The sequence below is a fragment of the Musa acuminata genome, chromosome BXJ2-1, assembly GCF_036884655.1.
Source record: "Musa acuminata AAA Group cultivar baxijiao chromosome BXJ2-1, Cavendish_Baxijiao_AAA, whole genome shotgun sequence".
Taxonomy (NCBI): Eukaryota; Viridiplantae; Streptophyta; class Magnoliopsida; order Zingiberales; family Musaceae; genus Musa; species Musa acuminata.
In genome coordinates this window covers 9,696,004-9,715,707 of record NC_088338.1, presented here as the reverse complement: position 1 = coordinate 9,715,707, position 19,704 = coordinate 9,696,004, and the positions used below count along the sequence as shown (strand labels likewise).

The window sequence follows — 19,704 nt, the reverse complement described above, 5'->3', positions numbered from 1 at the left end:
TCTTCCCCAAGTAACTCCATTCTTCTTCTCTCTCACTCTCTCAACTCAGTCATTTGGTACAATTACGCGCCCATGGAGCACAAGCGAAGCCGAGAAGAGGAGGAATCTTGCAATTCGCCGTCATCGCCCGAGGCGAAGCGCTTCCACGCGGACATACTCCTCGGAATCTTCGATGACGGCGACCAAGAAGACGACGTGGGCGGCCGGGAGGCCCCCTTCGACGTCCCCGAGGAACTCGCCACCGTGATGAGGAGCCTGGAGCGGGAGATCGCCCTCGCAGCCCCCTCCTCCTCCTCCCCCTCGCCGTTGCCGGAGCTGGGGTACCTCTTGGAGGCTTCCGACGACGAGTTGGGGATACCGCCGGCGGCTGAGGAGGAGCGCGGGGGCGGCGTAGAGGCGGAGAGAGCCGCGGCGATGTGGCTCGGCGACGATGATGGGATGTCCGGGTACGGTTATGATGGGTTGGGCTTCGGGTTCGTCCGGTTTGAGGAGGCGGATGATGAGGTGGACGACGGTGGGCCGTTCGATTACGCCAGAGATGACATCTGGATTGTCTGATTTGTATATACGTACATATCGAAATAGTCAAGGAAAGGAAACCTTCGCTTTACGGAGCACCGGCCGTTATAATGTACGTTACATGTGGAAACCGTTATATTGCACTGACAGTCGCCATAAATTGATATAACTAATTAAGAAATACAAAAAAATCAAAAGTATTTTGGCATATGTCTCCGTATAATGTGGCAAGTATTCCTACATATAAACTACTATGCTATTATAATTGAACGCGTCAAATATGTTATGCCATCAGACATCGTATGTGTGCATTGGATTGCTTCATCATCGCATGCGTTTGATACACGCTCGAGTATTTTATAACGTAGGAAATGTTGTCGTCAAAAAATATAGAGATCATACGGTGCATAACATCACGACAGACGTCACGTAGAGTAGGTTGATTCTATAAGTTATATTGAGCCCACAGGATTTGTATTATATTTTTTAAGCTATGAAGTGTGCATGTCTTCTCTCCTAATTGTTTGACTTGTAATATAATTTAGTAGAAAACCATCTTACAGACAAATTTATACGGCAAGTTAGATTGTTACCTAATGAGTTTTTAATTGAGTTGATCATTGTCAACGGAACATTATTTATGGTTATATGACCCAAAGTTCAAAATATTTTTTCAATGATTTTGATGAATTTGTACCATATGATATGGAAAATATTTTTCTATGTTTAATAAAGTCGGATAGAAAATATCTTTAAATATGTATTTATTATGTATATTTTTTTTTAACCTTGCTTGCTGTTAGGGATAATAAAACATAATTATCGAGGTTTTATCCTTCTCTTTTCCAACTATATCGCAAAAATCTAATTTAAATGTCAAAAGGACTGCATCAAAAATGAATACAATACCGATCGAAAGTACATACAATGTCAAATTGACTGCATCAAATCTAACTTGTAGTTAGAGATAATTAGAACTGCCACTCTAAATATGTCACCGACATCAAACACTAACACCATCAAAACGTGTTGAATCCTAATTTGCAAAACTTGGGTTTCAAAAAGGGGTGGAGATATAAACATTGATAGATAGTGCTCCTAAAGATTGCTGGGACCGACGAGAGCAAACGCGACTCGTGCCTAACGTGAGAAGGTGGAATAAGTTGGGTTGGTGTGGAGGATGAATCATGCCTCTCCGACAACTTCGACATGGAGCTTTTCACAAAGCCGACGAACGATAACATTGATGTCAATTCATCGATTAAATATGAAAAAAAATGAATAAAGAAATATTGACAGTGTCATTTTCTTATGTTTAGTATTTTTATTTCCTTATCGTTATTTGACACATGACATCTCGATAAGAAGAAGAAGGTAGACTATCAAGATTATAGGTCTATCTCTTTTTTGTTGCTCCATGAAAAAAATGGAAAGAGAAAATTATGTTAAAAATTAAATTATTAATTTAGATATAAGAGAGATCGAATTAGAGAATTTTTTTTTAACCTCGATCTACGTATCGATAACACCTCATGAGCTTAATATTTTCATCTCGACTGATATGATCAAGATATTAATAATATTTTATTAAAGAATCAATTCGTTTTATTCTCTCCCTTTCCAACGATAAATCTTGTCATATTTTTCAAGATATTACTTATTTAATTTCATCCAATATTGCATCAATATTAGTGGAGGATTCAGATGGACGCTCCTTATTTAATATAGCATATCGATATTATTTGTTAACGGAAATAATAAAAAGAAAAAAAATCAAGATGAATCAGAACCATAGAATTGTAATCCATCTCATCCCCTTCACTCTCCCACTACTAACCGCTGCTACTGCTGTCGCACTATAAACGCCTCTACATCTCAGCTCCCTCGCTCGCTCGCTCGCTCGCTCCCAAACCAAAGGGAAAGGAGAGATTTATGTCTACAAGCGCTGCCCACGACATCCGTCCCTTCTGTGCCTCTGCTCTCGAGTTCATGACACGGAAGAAGACCAATTCGATGCGCTTGTTTGCTATATTGATCGAATTGTTCGTGTTGCAGAGGTGGTTTTGGAGTGAAGTCGATTGGGTTTCTCCACATCGAACGGTACTTCTTCAGTTTCTTGCTCCTAATTAGAGGAGGAACCCTCACTCGACGGATACGAGGATCTGTTTTTGGCCTTTCTTTTCGTATTTTTGTTGTTTTCTCTGCAATTTTTCCCGGAATTTTTGGAGTTCGAGAGAGATCTCAGATGATCGGGCCGCGGACTCAACAGCTCTGGAGCCGATACAGGATGCGAAGGAAGAGGAAGATGAAGAAACTAGATTGTTTGGGCTCGATTAGAGATTTGAAACCACCGATGATGATGAAGAGGAGGAGCAGGGGGAAGTTGGATGGATCGAAGGCGGTCGGATCGAGTCCGGTGAAGAGGATCAGGGTCTTCTTCACCGATCCTGACGCCACCGACAGTGACGACGGCGACGAGGCTTTGATCGACAAGAGCAAGCGAGTGGTCTGCGAGATCCACGTGGACCCGATCGGTAAAACCCTTAAAACCCTGGCGGATCCGGAGAGGAAGAAGAAGGAGGCGGTGACGAGACTGGCCGCGCCATCGCCCGCCGCGGCTGGCAGATACAAGGGCGTCCGGCAGCGGCGATGGGGGAAGTGGGCGGCCGAGATCCGGGACCCCATCCGCGGCGCCCGCCTCTGGCTCGGCACCTTCGCCACCGCGGAGGAGGCGGCCGCCGCGTACCGTGCGGCCGCGTCCCGGCTCGAGGAGGAGAAGCGCTGCCTCCGGCGCCCCGCTCCCGCTCCCGCTCCTGCCTCCGCCGCAGAGGACTCCGCTTCCTCCTGGGCCTCCGCCCCGTCTTCTTCCTCTCTTCTCGCCCCGCCGGCGGCGCAGGAGACGGAGGAGGAGGAGAGGTCCATCGCAGAACTCTTCGCAGAGGTACCAGCGGAGGTGGACTTCGTCGGCCTCGACGGGGATGCGCCGTTCTTCGTGGGCGAGGTCGGCGACGACTTCGGCTTGGATGATCTCTTGCTCTGGGATCAGCCATTGGACGGTAGAGATTTCTCCTTCATCGAGATCTAAGCCCCATTTTTGCAGCTTAAACGAGCATAGAAATAATATTAAACATCATCTTTTCATGCCTTTTTGGTGAGTAAGATACATACTGTGGAGGTTTTGGTCGCTTGCCCTATTTTTGCAGCCTTAAAAGGGCGGAAAAATTATATTAATTGGGAGATATATAGTAAGTAGTACGTGAGATGATTTTATTTTGTTTTGATTTGTTGGGAGGAGGTGGTTGCGTTGCAAAGTGAGAGAGGAAGTCAAAAAGTATGTTATATCATGTGATGGACCTTCTGAATTAGATGTACTGCACCCTCCACGAGTCTTGATATGCTGGAATATGTTAAGCTGTCATGCACTTATTTGAAGTTACCTGTGTTCACCCTTTGTGTTATTTTGTCTATTTAGGCATAGATTATGTATCATTCTGTGTCCTGCTTTGGGCTAAGTTGCTTCAAGCGGTGGATAACATGAAAGATATCTTGGAGATTAAACAGTACAATTGAGGTATCTTCTTAGCTCAGAGGTTGTACAGTCCAAGTTGGTGCTGAAACCTAATTTTTGTCAGTTTCCACCAGGCTTATTAATTCTTTAATGTAGGTGGCCCCTACCTTTTTACATTTGCAGCTGTTCTAGTCAACAAGTGACCACCATATCGGCAGAATACTTTTCACATGGGCAACAGTGACATAATAAGACTCGGTCTGAAAGAATTGGACTTTCTCTGTGGTCTCCTTTTACATGCTATAGGTTAAGAATTGGGTTCAATCCTGAGGCTTATTGGTTAGAGCAGAAGGTCAAACTCTCAGGCCCGACCACATAAAGTTGATCATCTTGTTGCAATCTTTCATTCTGACTCGATTCAGGTTCATGGTTTCAGCCAATTCATTATCATTTAGAGACATCAGACTTATGGGTTCCATATAAACCCTAGTAAAAACAAATTATTAGTCCAAACATGATTCTATCATTAGTCCAATGCATCAGATAATGCAGTTAGTTGTAGTATTTAGTCCTAGGGACTTGCATTAATTTGTATTTAGGGACACCATAAGAAAGATTATGGTAAGACGCGAAAACTCTTGTATGAGATTGATCTCAAAGATTGTTTGGAAAAATACTAGAGAGAGAATCCACTTCATATGTGGAACAGGTAAATGCTTCTACCATGTTGTCCTTGTAAAGTTGGTAATAGATTGGTTTTCTGCAGGCTTGTAATATTATTTTTCTGTCTGGATCATTTGTTCACCCGAAGCTCAGATCAGTCTCCTTTCTTCACTCTGTTTGACCTGTAGTTGAGATATGAGATCTGTGTTTACTTTTGTGGGACGAAATTGCAGAAATATATCTGATGATGGTCATGGTAATATAACCATTTGTGTTGATTTCTGAGACAATAAGCTTACTTTGGTGTGCATGGTAATAGGAGGTTTTTGGTGATGACTGATGAGCTCATTAAATGTCTTGGATTACTGTACCTTTTAATCTCCAAGATTAAATTTATTGCTTGTCCGATGGTGAAGACCTCAGATGCTTTGAGGGAGAGAGGGTTCTATGCTCCAATGATCCCGCCAGATCTGTTCTCACCAACAGAGAATACCCTGATCCATCATCATCTTCCCAACTTGTGTAGAAAAGCAATAGATTATTGTTCCTGTAAGTGTATTTCAAGCAGTATGATGACATCTAACTTAAAGGTTCTGTGTGTTGGTGTAAAATTAGACTTCCTTGTATCACCCATCCTTGAGGTGGAAGCTTGCCTCAAAGGGAAGAGAACTGCCTTCCAGTTCTGATCCTTGCTTTCTTTCTCTCCCTGGCATTAAGGGGAAGAGGGAAGGTGTCATCAATTTTGATGGGGATGAGGCTTTAGGGCTAGTTAGCAACACCTTGGTGTCACCCAGATCTGGCCCCATGGCTTCGAACCTGTAAAAGAGACATTGGTACTATATCCTTTAACAGTGGGAACAAGAGATGATATCAAATGGTCACTAAACTCATTAAATGACGCTATCCCATGGAAGGAGGTTATGTGATGGGGCCCAGTCGGGTGACTCAATTTGAGTTCGATAGTGGGGTTGGTCTTCGAACCACCCAACTGCTAAATCGATAATGTTGCAACTGAAGTCCCCACAGTTTGGGGAGGAAATCCAACAGAGGACTCTTACTTCAAAACTTATCATATAAGTTGGGTTGCCAATCATTTCGAGCCCAACTCACCTTAGTATGATCCAATTTCAGGCGTAGGGAGGATTGATTTTGGATCTTAAGCAACTTGGCCTCTGCAAAAGAGACTCACCCATGAGGGAGGCAATGGGGGTTTGGTCTGCGGAGCAGTCGGGGGTTTGTCTGGGGGTGATGTGGGGAGGCAGGCGAAAAGGTTCACCAGTGGGTGGAGAACAACGCATCTTTTTCTGCATCGAGTTGGAGTTTGGTGATTCATGGAGTTGTTCCTATGTGCTTGTGTGTATAGTTGATTGACAACATATGCCAATTTTTGGTCAACTGATGACTTGAGACAATAAAGATATATGAAAACGTTGAGAAGACTGAAGATTCTTACAATCACCATAATCTCTAATAATGAAGGCCTTATCACTTATAAATTTGTGTATATGAAGTAGAATGTTCCAACACTGATGATCCAAGGATTTGTTGATAGCAGTGTGATAGAGCAGTCAATTAACATCAGGAATATGTTCATCCACAGTAATATGCCCCAACTTTTAGACCACCCCCACTGGGTAGAAAGACCATCAAGCCACCAAGTAGATGAGGAAGAAGTTCTGGATTCCACCTGATAATTGCTGCCTACAGTCCCTTTGGATGTAACTAAATTTCAAGTGACAAGTAGTTTTCAAGGAAGAAATGTCTCAAAAATGTGCTGCAGATGCCAAGGGGTAGAACAGTTGTCATTGATGTAGTTGATGATCTCTCGAGCACCAGAATGGATCCATAAATGTTGCAGACTTTCAGTTCTGACTGGTGGAAGCCACTTCACTCCATCAGTGATTCTTTCTTTCCAAATGACAATGTGTAATGGGCCAGCCATGTCTGATTTCCTGCAGATGACCAGTATCCTCCCATCCAGCCACATAAACTTCAAGTGATGTATCCTAATACTCTTCAAACTTCAAAGATTGATGGCATTCAAAGAATAGGTGGTTAGTATCTTTATTACTGTTTTTTGTGGCTGATAAGACAACTATGTGTTACATCTTTGTTTTCAGTCCTAAGGGCATATTTGATAGATAATACAAATGTTTAATACCAAGACAAGACTTTTAATACCAAAACGCTAATTTCCATCTCTTTCTTACAGGAAGGGCTACACAATTTGGATGATCAGACATGCCATATGTTTTCCATGGCCATTTCAAAATGAAAAAGTGTTCTTTAGTTCTCTTGTCGCTGATTGTTGTTTGATGCATATCATTCTCATGTTGTGGACTGCGAAGCACACATGCGGTCAGCTGGAACACTGCAAAGTCGTATCATTTCCCTACTCTTGTCTTGATATGTTGAAACAATTTGTTAGGAGGTTCTCACAGAGTGTGAAGTCTTCCTGACCTGCATCTGACCAACTGTTGACTTGGTGGCTCATTCCAAGAGAACAATTGCATTGTCACTGTTCTCTTCGTGGACTGGTGAGAGCCTTCAAATCAACCTAATGAAACACCAACACCATGTAATATTATTATATCCTTAGCACATGCTGCTGTCGCAGTTTCTACCTTTACATGGTGTGTACGGCAGAAGTGAGGAGGGCCTCCCCAGAGCAGCCCGCGTGCTCCAGGTACCATGCTCCATGGTGCAGAGTGCACGCAAGTCAAAAAGGTTGCGGACACACCAACTCCACTGCTGCTTCAAATGTGTTTCTGTTCCAAGACCTTTGAGACCACAGCCGATGGCTCTTCTGGCTTCGTTTCTGTTTCTGCTACCCTAGTTTAAGAATGATTAACATAGTACTGTATGTTCATGACTTGTTTCATGCTAATATTTTTTGCATTGTTCTAAGGTTTCTGGACTTGTTTTTGTTGCTGCTGCAGACTTTCTCTGATCTCCTTGTTTCTCACTGAACATAATCACCGGAATACATGATGAAGAAGAAGAAGAAGAAAAAGAAGAAGAACAAAAAAAATGCAACACCAAAAGAAAGGATCCTAAGTTGTTAACACTTTGCATCATAGTCACTTGTACCAAAAGCTGTGAAGCAAGCAAAGAGTGTTTGTGGTTGGTAGTGCTTTGGACTTGTAGCTTTTATCGGTAAGCTTACTGCCTTTAGATGGCCTGCTCCTTGTTCTGGTCTCCATGTCTCTGTCATCTCTTCCTAGTCTTCTCGGTTGCCTTTCCCATCAGCAAGTGCAAATTGTGAGAGTCACATGGTTGCTGGTGTTTAGTCTTTGTATGTCTTCCTCGGGGTGGCTTTTCTCAAAAGGGTTGATGCTAGGCAACCTTTCTTTGTCTGTGAAACTTGTTGACTGAGAAAAGCCGAAGCATTCATCATCTTTATGCAAAAGTACATTTCCATTACTCCTCTTTCTTCAGTGGGTTATGTCATGCTTTTATCCCACAGAACTACTTTCACCTAAACACTTTCTTGTGTTTGTCGTAGACTTAGCTTTATGGAGCTGCATCTTTTTACAGAAAAGCTTGTATGCATCTGCCCTGTCATAATAATGCCACCGACGCATCATGAGCATGCTTTGCTAACACATTCCAGAAAGCTGTCTGAGAAGCAGAATGAAGAGTTTGGTTTTGGTGATCAGTGATAAGTTACTCTAATCCTTCTTTTAGCACAACACTACAGAAGAAGTTGTGGTGTGGAGAATCTCTCAACTTCAGTTGAGAGGAGAAAACATCTTCAGAGGTAACTGCTGACTGCATTATTCTGCCAGTAAAACAAAAGACAAAAGTTAGTTTATTCTCATCCACTGACATTTTTTTTTTTCTGGTTTCCCTTAGATGATTGTCTTGCTTGTGAGAGATTATGATCAGAACAAAAATGCTTACAGTCTTCACTTTTTTTACTGTCATCCTTGGTTTAGGAAGTCAGCTTTTCCTTGATGAGAATAGAGAGAATGTGGAGCCAAGAAATTAGCAAAGCCAGTATCTGATATGCTTGTGAGCTGATGCAATGCCATACAAAAGATCAACTGTAACAATCCAGGTATGCACATTCCTTCTCTCTTCCTCTATCTAATACTTCAATTCATGGTTCACTAGCTTATCCACTAATACTAATCATGTTCTTAGCTAACAACACAGTCACATGAGCTGTTGAAATCCCCACCTCCCACCTGTCATCATATCCCTTGTACTAAAAGGCATGGGACAAAGCCTGGGAGTAAACCCAAGTTTGACTCCCCTCTTCCAGTGAACAATCAATTCAAAATGCATGTCGAATGGGCATGACACAGTTCCTCGACTCCCACAAGCACAAAACTCCAGACCCCATAAATTAAACATAGTAGTCAGCATTAATACAGAGACAGGAGACAGGACAGGATGGCATTGCATCAATAACTGCATGAAGTAAATATTCTGGGGCTGCCATGAGTATCAAACACCCCCCTAACATTTAAGCCATTCAGACCAAACTTAACCAACAGAAAAAGCCAAATGCACAGGAAATGCTGCAGACTTCGATCACATTCCCTCACACCCCTACTGATTCTAAGACACAATAGTCTCTTACATTACCACGCAGCTACTTGTGTTCTCATCGCTGAGACCAGTGTCCGAGTGGTGGTGGCTCACATAGGGACTCTGGTAGTAGGGGCAGGGATAGTAGTAGGCAGTGTAGGGAGGGATTTGAGGTGACCTATTGTACATCACTTGGGGCTGCATGTACCTGCTCTCATTCATCAGCATGTTGCTGCTGCTGTGGTTGATCCCCCTCAAGTTCATCATCGTGGATGGGGTCTGGTTCTGATACCCCTGTCCCTGTAGGTTCATCATCAGAGGTGATTGCTGGTGGCTCACCCCAAACCCACCATTACCATTTGCGGGGAAACCTGCAGGGAAGGTAGCCCCTGGCTGTTGCTGAGCTTGATGTAATCCCAAGCCATGACTCCCACCGAGTCCTGGTGGTGGGGGGCCTGCAACTGCACTTTGATTACCACCACACAAGGGAGCACCATTGACCATCTTGTTGTCAGATGCAGTATACGAGCCTTTGGGTTCTGACCCATTTGGACCTTTCAAGCCAATGGCTTGATTAGGATTTCCTCCGACCTTCTTCCCTCCTCCGATGTTGTTGTTGCCGCCATTTTTCTTGGCACCAGCTGCTGTTGCTGCGGTCACCGCATTGTTTGCCTGTTTTGATATGTTAAGTTGCTTCATCTTTTCACCAAGAAACCCAAGCTCATCATCTTCTTCCTCATCAAAATCATCATCGAATTCTTCGTCATCCGAACTCAAGGGCTCCATGCGGTTGTGCTGGTTCTTGAATTCTCTAAGACCTTGTATGAGGGCTTGGTTGGCTTGGCCACCCTGGCCTTGGCCTTTGTTGTTCTTGTTCCCATCTTTCCCTTGTTGTTGTTGCTGGTTGGGCTTGCTGCTTTGGTTGTTGGTCTTCTGAGGCCACACCTCCGCGTGCTTCCCTGATCTTGCCAGCTTCTTGATCAGGGTATTGGAGTCCACATCCCCTGAGACCGTGACCTTCTGATGCTCTGCATCTATGCTGACAGTGTAAACCCCTGGTTCAAGAGGCAAATAGAGTGAAATGATTCAGATGGAACAGATCTAAGAGAGAGTTCTCATGGCCTGGAGAGACAACCAAGACATGACAACACATCTTCTTTGTTTTCAGATCACTGTAAATGCCACTGGAAAAAACCAGTCGTGAAAAAAATACAAAAGAGAAGTCTCAAGGGAATAGCGTATGCATCTGTAGATCACCAACTCTTAGCAGGATATTCTTCACGCTAAATTACAGCAAGTTTATGTGTCAACTACCAGCATGAACAAAGCACGTCTTTTTCTTGCAGCATTTGATGCAATTTCATCAACATGGAGGACACCCCATTGATGCCCTGTTCTTGTCAGATTTAAAGAGGAAACACGAGCTCCACCATCACGCTACGTTGTTTCTTCTAGCAGGAGTAAAGCAAACGGAAATCACAACAAACAAGAAGAAGTCACCTTCAATTCTCTGAAGAAGCTTCTTCACCTGCCGCTTGCATCCGTCACAATGTATGTGCACTTTGAGGATCACCGTCTGCAACAACAACCAGCCAAAGGTAACACTCAGCTGGCTTCTCATCTTCCCCCTTCCTATAGCAATCACGAGAGTGAGAGAGAGAGAGAGAGAGATGGTACCTGGATTTTGAGGAGCTTGAATTCTTCGCTTTTATTCATTTCCGCTGCAGTCCAGAAAACAGAGTCTCTGAGCACCGAGAAAGAGCTTCAAGGCACCGCCACCACCACCACCACGACTGCTACTGAGAGCTTGTCAGCTTCTCCTTCAACATGTTCACTCCCTTCTCCTTCCTTCCTCGGTAACCTCCCATCAAACACACACATGCTCTGTGGTGCACCGCCTCCTCTCGCATCTCACCCTGTCTATATATATAACCTGCCTGCCTCAGCAATCTGGCCGTGAAAAGCCATCCAACGGCCACAGCAAAAGTTTGCAGGGGCGATGGAGGAGGGTGATGTGATTTGACGTTGGGATCCAGCAGCGAAAATTAACCTTAATTTTTATTTTCTTTTTTTTTTGAAGCGGTCCAAGTAAAAGGAGTCATAGCGACGTGACATAAGGAAGCCGACCCCACTCCCTTCCGCCCGCCCCTACTCGTACGCGTAGCCTTTGTCCTCTTTTGCTCCCTTCACTTTTCCCCCCATCCTCATAAATAAATAAATTGACGAACATTAATGAAAAATGAATAATAATAGTTCATATTCATTTATTTATTTAATTATTTATATTATTAAATAGTTTGCTAAACCGCATGGTTATCCCTCGGCCACCGTTGACCGTACACGTGTGCATGATGATATGGCCTGTCCATAGGACATGATTGTACCTGGTCAAACCACCATGGTTTGACCAATTATGCTAATTTAGCATGGTTCCTAGGAATAATTTACTATTTACTTTTTTAAATATATTATTATATTATATAATAAAACTATGTAAATAGAGAAAGTTTTGTGCGAATAATTAAAAACCTCCGAGTTAGATTTAGCAAGAAGAAAATTGGATTTGTGAAGGTAATACAATAATTAATTGACCCATAGGCAACAAAGAGGAGGAATTTAAAGGATAAGGATGTGGCAGTCCCCCCCTCCCCCACGGCACCACCAGCCCAGCCTTGGCATCATGTGTTGAGGCGGATCTAAATGGACCCAACCGGAGCCAAACCGAATCCCACTCCTTGTCGGCGAGAAGTCCTCTTCCTCCTCTCTTTCAGATCCTTCCTCTGTTAGAACGCGTGGACGACTCCGGCAGGAAAGCCGTTTCTGAGTCGAGGTAACGTTTGCATTGACCGGGTCAGACCGGCACAAGAACAAGAAGAAGGTAATGAAGGGGAAGGACTAATAACATATCCCCACCGAGCACGAGAGAGTTGATTGGTGTGGGGTTTGTAGGAACTTTTTGTTCTCTTCCTCCTCCCCTTCTTTATATGTTATATACCAAGCATTTCTGCCTGCTACGACGGCCTGAGAATTCTCCTTGTATATGTAGGAATCTCATGACGTTGTAGCTATCCGCCAACGTCAATCAATGTATACATACAGTTGAGAATGAGTATGAGCTTTGGAAGGCGTCCATTCTCCAGAGTCATTAATAATCCTATTAACGAGGAGGCTTCGCTTCTCCTCCTCGTCTCCCTGTCAGGAGTCTCTTCTTCCATCGATTCATTCTTCCGCCCGCAATAACGCGCGCTGCCTTCGACCTTTCACCCTCCTGCCATCATTGCACGCCAGCTGCTACTCTGCGTGCGGCTCCTTGTTGCATTTAATTCCCCCCCCCCCCCCCCTCTCTCTCCTCCACCCTACCTCTGCAGGAAAAACAAAACCTCTTCCGATTCTTTACGTCCTTGCCCTGTGTGCCATTTGTTCTTCTCCCAGATCCTGCAGGCAAGATTAGAAATGTCACTGTGATGCTGCACCGCGCTGCACTGTTCTTGGAGCACTGATGTATGATGCCGATGGCCTACCGAACGGCCATCGACAGCTGATTGATTGATAGAAAGCATGATTGGACACTCCTTGATCGCTTGTGGCGTCTCAGGATGCTGCTCTTCGTCGGGATTTATGGAGATCCGTAGATGCATAATTGCGTGTTGCAGCTGGCCCGTCCTTGTTACTTGGATCGCATTAAATGATCTCCCTAAATGCCATTACCCTCCGCAGTCCCAATTCATTGCGACGCCGAAGGTTGATGGTACTGCAGGTGACAACCGATGATTTGGTGCTATCCATCAAACAGTGTCGTATGTCGGTGCCCGCCGCGTGTACAGTAAGTAATAGCATGAATTTGAATGATATGTCTATCGTAGTAATAATAATCTGTGATCATAATTTGTACAAGTATTTCTCGGTTCCTTAATTCTCTACTCCTTGATCTGTTTTTGGCTCTCTTTCTCACTGCGATGGCACGTCCAATCTCGTGCATAAACTGTAGCCGCGGTCGTAACAGCGTCACCCCGTACACCTTCATCAAATAACCATGGCGGGTTACTGGTACATCATGCCTCTTGTCGGGCAATAACGAGAGGGAGGAAGAGGAACAGCACGCACCGCTTGTTTGAAGACTGTAGACACGAAATGCCATGCCTAGTATGTTTTGCTCTGCCATCATCGATGCATGGAACTTGCTGGGGATGCTAAAACCGTGGTCGAATGGGATTTGACTCGGACGCATGCAGATCACATCGAGCACGCACTTCCTTTGGAACTTGAGTTCTTGCAGGTCTTGCCATGTCGCGACGTCGGTCGTACGCTCCTCGAGCTGGATGTTCTCTCGAATGATGAGAGGAACATGGCATCGAGACCCACGTCAAGAGCAGCAGCAGACGCGCGTCTCTGGACCGACCGAGAGCAACCGCGCGGCGGTAGGGAAGGGTTGAGTTTTCGTGCAGGATCATCTTCCAGCTCATGCATGACCTGCTCGAGTTTGGCACTTGCATGACATTCGCACAGGTGATAGATTCTTCGGTGGACCATTCGGTGATGGTGATGTGCCACCCACCGATGACACGAGTCTCTGGGGTTGGCATCATCAGCTGGATCTCCACCGCTCTTCACCTCAGTATGGTGCTCCATGCATGCATCAGAAATCAATTTACAGACAGGATGATACATCATTTTGCAGAGACATGGTTCCTCCCCACGTAACAAAGGCCACGAGAAGAGTGACAAACAGATGGATGTATCAGAAAATAAAGAGTCGATGAAGAGAGAGAGATGGATATATATTATTTCAGATACCTCTGTGGTAATGAATGCTTAGTTGCGATGTTCCTTTCATCTCCTTGTAGGATATTGGTTGTCCTTCACAGGACTCAAGACATGGAATCTCAAATCCACCATGGTTTAAGATGATCTTTTGAGTACTGTTTCTACACTTACTTTGGATTCACCGATGTTTGATATCACAGTGACAGCAGCCATGAAGTGAATGCTTCTTTGTAGAGGTTAACAAACGGTCTTTTCAAGAAGCTAAGAGAAATTGATGGTGGCATTAAAGGAGGTTGAAACACAATCTACAGGAAGTCTTATAGTCCAATCTTGAAGAGGACAAGTAAGCAGCTCTTGCTTGTTTGTAGACATAATAGTTATGAACTCAAAGCCCTCAAACCAACCTGATCCAAATCCGGCCCGAGCCCGACAATTAAACTCGATCGAATTGGAACCCGACCTGATTTTGAAATATGAAGTGTAGACCACATATCGTGCATGCTTTTTGTTCAGCTCTTATCTTCCATATGCTTTCCTTGCTTCATCTCCTATTATCAACACTTTTATCATCATCATCATCATCATTATATACTATTATTTCTTAGCATGAGATATCAATATTTTTGGTAAGGGAGCTAAGGCAACTTAGGCTTATCATTTGTCATTGATGATGACGAGAAATTATCTATTTTGGATGAGCTTGTGTGATTTTATTTTTCGAGAATACCACTTTGATGGTAAAGATAACTTTAGCATTTATAAGGCGTTGATTTTTTTATTCCTCGACTAATGTAAGACTAAATATGTTTATAAGTTGTGAGTGATGATTACAACTACAAAGAACATGACAATTTGCACGAGTGAATCTAAACAGTTGTGTCCACTAACCAAGTCGGTATTCAATGTGGCATTGACCGGTTACAGATGTGACCTACGTAACGAGAAAGGACGTCTTTCGAAGCTTCCTCACATAATAATAATGCAGCTAAATCTAATCATGACGATGTTGTACTATGAAACATCCATCGCTTACAATCAAATTTGATAATAAAGTATTTTATGATGATAATATAAAATAAATCGAATTATCTATCAATGGTGATGCAGTTGAATCTAATCATAAAACAATATATAATGATGATGATACGACCAAATATAGCTATCAAGTGTTTCTTGACAATGATACAATTGAATTCAATCATAAATCATCGTATGATGATGATGTGATTGAATATGATAATAAAGTGTCTCCCAATGATGATGTGATTGAATTTAATAATAGAACTTCATACAATGATAATATGATCGAATTTGACTATTAAGTGCTCCTTGTCAATGATATGATTAAATTTGATCATGAATCATCAAACGACGATAAATCAGTTGAATATAACGATAAAGTTATCTCTCTCGATGATGTAACTGAATCCGATCATAAAGCAGTATATAACGATAAAGTATCTCTTAATGATGATATGGTTAAATCCAATCATAATGCATCGGATTACAATGATATGATTGAATTAGTCATGTAGCAATATTCGATAATAATGAAATTTAATATGACAATGAAGCATCATATGATGTTGACATGATCAGAGCAAACCATAAGTGTCTCTCGATAATGATGCAAGGAATTTAATCATGAAATATCATACGAAGATGATATAATTGAATCCGACAATGAAACATCTTTTGGCAATGATCGAAAGATAACATGGTTAAGTTGCTCACCAAGCATCACACAATACGGGAGCAGATGATAAGTGGGAGTAACACGATGGCAACTTAAACACATCACCCCATGAGCCCGATGCCAAATGATCACTGATAAGGATGCCTATTTATGTTGACAAGACACCACATCAACATGAGCCGTCGTGTTGATTGTCACACCTGATAGTTCAACATGTCTTCACTGTTGAATGATGACTTAAGATTTCACATAACAAACTCTTGAATTAATTGTCCACTTCAATTTCAGCAATTACCCAAATCTCCGAGCCCCAACGTTATCCTATAATGGGTATGAAAAAAAGCATACGATCTCTGCTTTTTTGTTGGGTACATCTTGTTATAGTTTTACTAAGGTCACAAGTCAAATCCCCTACTTTTTTGATACGAGACTTTTAGCAAGCTTAGAGGTATGACTTAAGTTGGATCCGAACCCTAGACATATGTATGAGATATCCAAAATCAGAAGTAATAATATCAATATTTTAGACAATAAAATTCATTAGATAATGTTTCAAATCTTTCGTCTTTAAAAGATGTGTCTAGTGTATGTGATGATGTCTGAATCAACCTAACTCAGTTTGGGCTTAAAAAGTATGATGTAGTCATAAGAGAGGCTCAGACACTTGCTTAAGGGTTAAGGTGAATTTGAGTACATGCTTGATGGTTGATCTGTATAAAGACCAAGGTCAAGTGGGGTTCTTGAAGTGCTTTATATGACAACATCACATTCTACGTAGCCCAAAGTATTTTCCGTGGAACTTACTAAAAAAAAAAAAATATTTTCCATGGTGACATTGGGCCGACATGACCCAAGCGCTTTCTATGATGATAATAGGCCAACATGACCCGAAGTGCTTTCTATGATGACAGCATGATTAACGTGACTCATTGTGTTTTCTATGACCATAATATAACCGACATGGCCTGAAATACTTTTGATGAAAATAATATGATCGACATGACCCGAAACATTCTCTACGAAGATAGCATGGTCGACACAGCCCGACACGCTCTCTACGTTGACACTACGACCAACATTGCCCAAAATACTCTTTACGAAGATAGCATGATAGCACAATCAATATAACCTCCAATAAGGGCTCAACATATGGTAGCCCAATTAGCACAAGGAGGACAAGGGGAAAATGCTATGGAAATATTCTCTCAAGTTAAACCTGTTATAAAAAACAAGTCACTATTGATAGGGGTAAAAAAACTAATTTGACATAACACCCCGGATTTGACGTAATGCACCCCCACGCCGGACACCCTGTGCGGCACACGGCTCCTGAACGAGCATTAACGACGACACGACGCGCACCTACACCCACCATACCCAAGCAACCTCCTCGGCTGACCCCTCGTGGCCGGTCAAGGCAGGGGAAGGCGCTGACTAACACCCCCCATACCCTACGGCAGCTCGGCCTTCCACGCAACGACCACAACGACATACGCCATCAGAGGTACAGCCCCGCCCCGATAGGGTGGCACGTCAGATAACATCAAACCCACTTATAAATACCCCCTGGCTCCCAACAGGAAAGGGGGGGGGACAATTTCACTAAAATACTCCCTTCTGCTTCACTGACTTGATCGTCGGAGGGGCCGGGCCGAGCAACCGACCCGACCTGTGTGCAGGTACTCGACCGCCACTTAATCTGCCCGACGCCACGGAACTTTCCGGCTAGCGGCCTTCGTGGCAGCCACCGCAACCACCCAAGAGGAGCCACGTCTGATCCCAGCCATTTGGAGCCCTGAACCAGCCGCGTCGACCCCGATGTCACGATTGAAAAAGTTACTTACCGTAACAGATTGGCGCTAGAGGAATGGTCGATCCAAATGTCAAGCGATCAGCAGATCCACTTTGACGGACCCTCGACTACTGGGCTCCCCGCATAATGAAACCCACGACGAACGCCCCGCGGCGGTGTCAGAACGCTACTGGCAACTGTTCAATGACCCAGGCTTGACGCCTCCCGGCGATACACCCGTCGGCCCGTCGCAAGTGTCGCCCGAGGCCTTCCATGACCTCGCCCACCAGGTCCGAGCCTTGACAAGCATGGTGCAGACTATCGCCCCGATCGTCTCCCCGCAAGCCCCTCCGCCTGCGACCCGACCTACGCAGCAACGGGAGCCCCCTGTCCGGACTCATGCGCCGCTTCCAGAGCTTCCTGTCTCGCCCCGAAACACCGCAACTCGGCCCGGGAGCCGGGAGGCGGAGGACACGGTGAGCTGCCCCGAGCCCGAGGCTCCGACCGCCGACTCGACGAATGCCTTGCGAGCTCAGCTGCGCCTCGTCAGTCAAAAACTGGACGAGGTACAACAGGAAGTCCGCAAGTCAAAAGGGGAGCTCGGGGCGGACGGACACCAAGGATCCCCGTTCACCCCCGAGATACAAGAGCAGGCGATCCCGCCGCACTTCCGCCTCCCCTTGCTAGACGCGTATGACGGCGCCGCTGACCCAGCGGACCACGTGGCCGCTTTCCGCGCCTAGATGGCGCTGTACGGGACTTCTAACGCTTTGATGTGCAGGGCATTCCCGACGACTCTGCGGGGGCCAGCCCGCGCATGGTACAGCGGCCTGAAGCCCGGGACCGTCGCCTCCTTCGATCAGCTCACCAAGGATTTCGAGCTTAACTTCTTGGCCTATGCCCGATCGAAGCCGTCCATGGCGCTGCTCCTCGGGCTCAACCAGAAGGAGGACGAGCCCCTCTCCCATTTTGTGAACCGCTTTACGACGCAGATCCGCGGATTATCGGATACTCACCCCTCTCTCTTAATGCAGGCATTCATGACAGGCTTGCGGCCCTCCAGGTTCTTTTGGTCGCTCGTGGAGCGGGCCCCCGTCGCGGTCCCCGAAATGCTCCAGCGTGCCAGTCAATTCGTCGCCGCGGAGACTTGGATGGTTGGGAAGCGGGAGGATCACAAAAAGGTCAAGTCAGAGCCGCCCCGACAGCTAAAACCCCCCGCCTCCCGGCGGAGGACTGACAGACCCGAATCAAGATCTCCTCTTCCCGCCTTGAATTCGTCCCGAACCGAAATTTTCCTGCACGAGAAGGGGAAGGGGCTGCTCAAGGACCCTCACCCGATGAGGAACCCGCGGGAGCTCGCGAACCGTTCAAGGTATTGCCGATTCCATCGGCAGCACGGGCACGACACTGAACAGTGCTACGAGTTGAAGAGGCAAATCGAGGAGCTTATCCTCAGAGGACACCTCGGCCAATATCTCCGGCCGAACAAGGAGCGATCACCTCGACCGGAGGGCCCCGTCGAGCGGCACGTCGATGTGATAGCCGGGGGCCCTACGTCTAGAGGTGGCTCCATGTCGGGCAGAAAGGCGTATGCCTGAGCCGCTCCTGACGAAACCTCAGGACGCGAGCCCGAGCCCGAGATTACCTTCCTGACCGGAGCTTCCGAGCGCCCCGATCACGATGACGCCTTAGTAATATCGGCCAGGGTAGCCAACGCGCAAGTGAGGAGGATCATGGTCGACACAAGAAGCTCGGCCGATATACTTAACTTCGACGCCTTCCAGAAGCTGGGTTTGGCCAGAGAAAGTTTAAGCCCGATGTGCTCGACACTCACCGGCTTCACGGGAGATTCAATATCGCCCCTGGGAGCTGTTACTTTGCCCTTGACTCTGGGGACCCCGTCGAGGTCGAAAACGGTGATGACCACATTCTTGGTGGTCGACCTTCCCACCACCTACAATGCCATACTCGGCCGACCGACCCTCAACAAGGTCAGGGCCGTCGTCTCAACCTACTACCAAACCATCAAGTTCCCAACTCGTGCGGGAGTCGGGGAAGTCATGGGAAGCCCCCGAGAGTCTAGGCGGTGCTACCTTACCGCCGTCTCATTGGGAAAGAGAGCCAGGACCGAGGCGCCCCTGGAAGACCCACGGGAAACGAAAAAACTGGCTCCTCATCCCGAGCCGAGGGGATCCACTGTTGACGTACCCTTGCAAGAGGCTCGGC

The 19,704-nt window shown here is 45.3% G+C and overlaps 4 protein-coding genes and 1 long non-coding RNA gene across 6 annotated transcripts; 4 read left to right on the top strand and 1 right to left on the bottom strand.

Annotated features, from left to right (window-relative positions):
- LOC103990102 (uncharacterized) lies at positions 1–727 on the top strand. Its single transcript, XM_009409139.3, has one exon. The coding sequence runs from the start codon at positions 73–75 to the stop codon at positions 556–558; it is 486 nt and encodes a 161-aa protein (XP_009407414.2). The 5' UTR covers positions 1–72; the 3' UTR covers positions 559–727.
- A 2,079-nt stretch (positions 728–2,806) lies between these two features.
- LOC135597958 (dehydration-responsive element-binding protein 2D-like) lies at positions 2,807–3,604 on the top strand. Its single transcript, XM_065091471.1, has one exon. It carries the CDS (start codon positions 2,807–2,809, stop codon positions 3,602–3,604), a length of 798 nt encoding a protein of 265 aa, XP_064947543.1.
- A 2,356-nt stretch (positions 3,605–5,960) lies between these two features.
- Positions 5,961–8,875, top strand: LOC108951249 (uncharacterized). 2 transcript variants are annotated; one of them, XR_001975609.2, is made up of 4 exons: positions 5,961–6,744; positions 6,903–7,550; positions 7,630–8,450; positions 8,629–8,875. It is a non-coding gene; the product is annotated as an uncharacterized LOC108951249 (long non-coding RNA). The 2 variants fall into 2 exon arrangements; XR_010481729.1 differs by having other exon boundaries at positions 6,903–8,450.
- Positions 8,876–9,016: 141 nt separating this feature from the next.
- LOC135598853 (heavy metal-associated isoprenylated plant protein 37-like) lies at positions 9,017–11,126 on the bottom strand. The gene is made up of 3 exons (XM_065093253.1): positions 10,904–11,126; positions 10,727–10,802; positions 9,017–10,281 (listed from the first exon to the last, which is right to left on the bottom strand). Exons 1-3 carry the CDS (start codon positions 10,940–10,942, stop codon positions 9,275–9,277), a joined length of 1,122 nt encoding a protein of 373 aa, XP_064949325.1. The 5' UTR covers positions 10,943–11,126; the 3' UTR covers positions 9,017–9,274.
- Positions 11,127–18,221: 7,095 nt separating this feature from the next.
- On the top strand, positions 18,222–19,076 carry LOC135597957 (uncharacterized). The gene has a single exon (XM_065091470.1). The coding sequence runs from the start codon at positions 18,222–18,224 to the stop codon at positions 19,074–19,076; it is 855 nt and encodes a 284-aa protein (XP_064947542.1).
- Positions 19,077–19,704: the final 628 nt, after the last annotated feature.

What these genes read in the sequence shown, in the direction of transcription:
- LOC135598853 (XM_065093253.1), bottom strand. Translation starts at nt 10,942, where the DNA reads ATGAATAAAAGCGAAGAATTCAAGCTCCTCAAAATCCAG. An exon ending in TCAAGCTCCTCAAAATCCAG is followed by an intron (nt 10,803 to 10,903) that starts GTACCATCTCTC and finishes TTGTTGTTGCAG; the next exon opens with ACGGTGATCCTCAAAGTGCA. An exon ending in GCTTCTTCAGAGAATTGAAG is followed by an intron (nt 10,282 to 10,726) that starts GTGACTTCTTCT and finishes CTCTTGAACCAG; the next exon opens with GGGTTTACACTGTCAGCATA.
- LOC103990102 (XM_009409139.3), top strand. Translation starts at nt 73, where the DNA reads ATGGAGCACAAGCGAAGCCGAGAAGAGGAGGAATCTTGCAATTCGCCG.
- LOC135597957 (XM_065091470.1), top strand. Translation starts at nt 18,222, where the DNA reads ATGGCGCTGTACGGGACTTCTAACGCTTTGATGTGCAGGGCATTCCCG.
- LOC135597958 (XM_065091471.1), top strand. Translation starts at nt 2,807, where the DNA reads ATGCGAAGGAAGAGGAAGATGAAGAAACTAGATTGTTTGGGCTCGATT.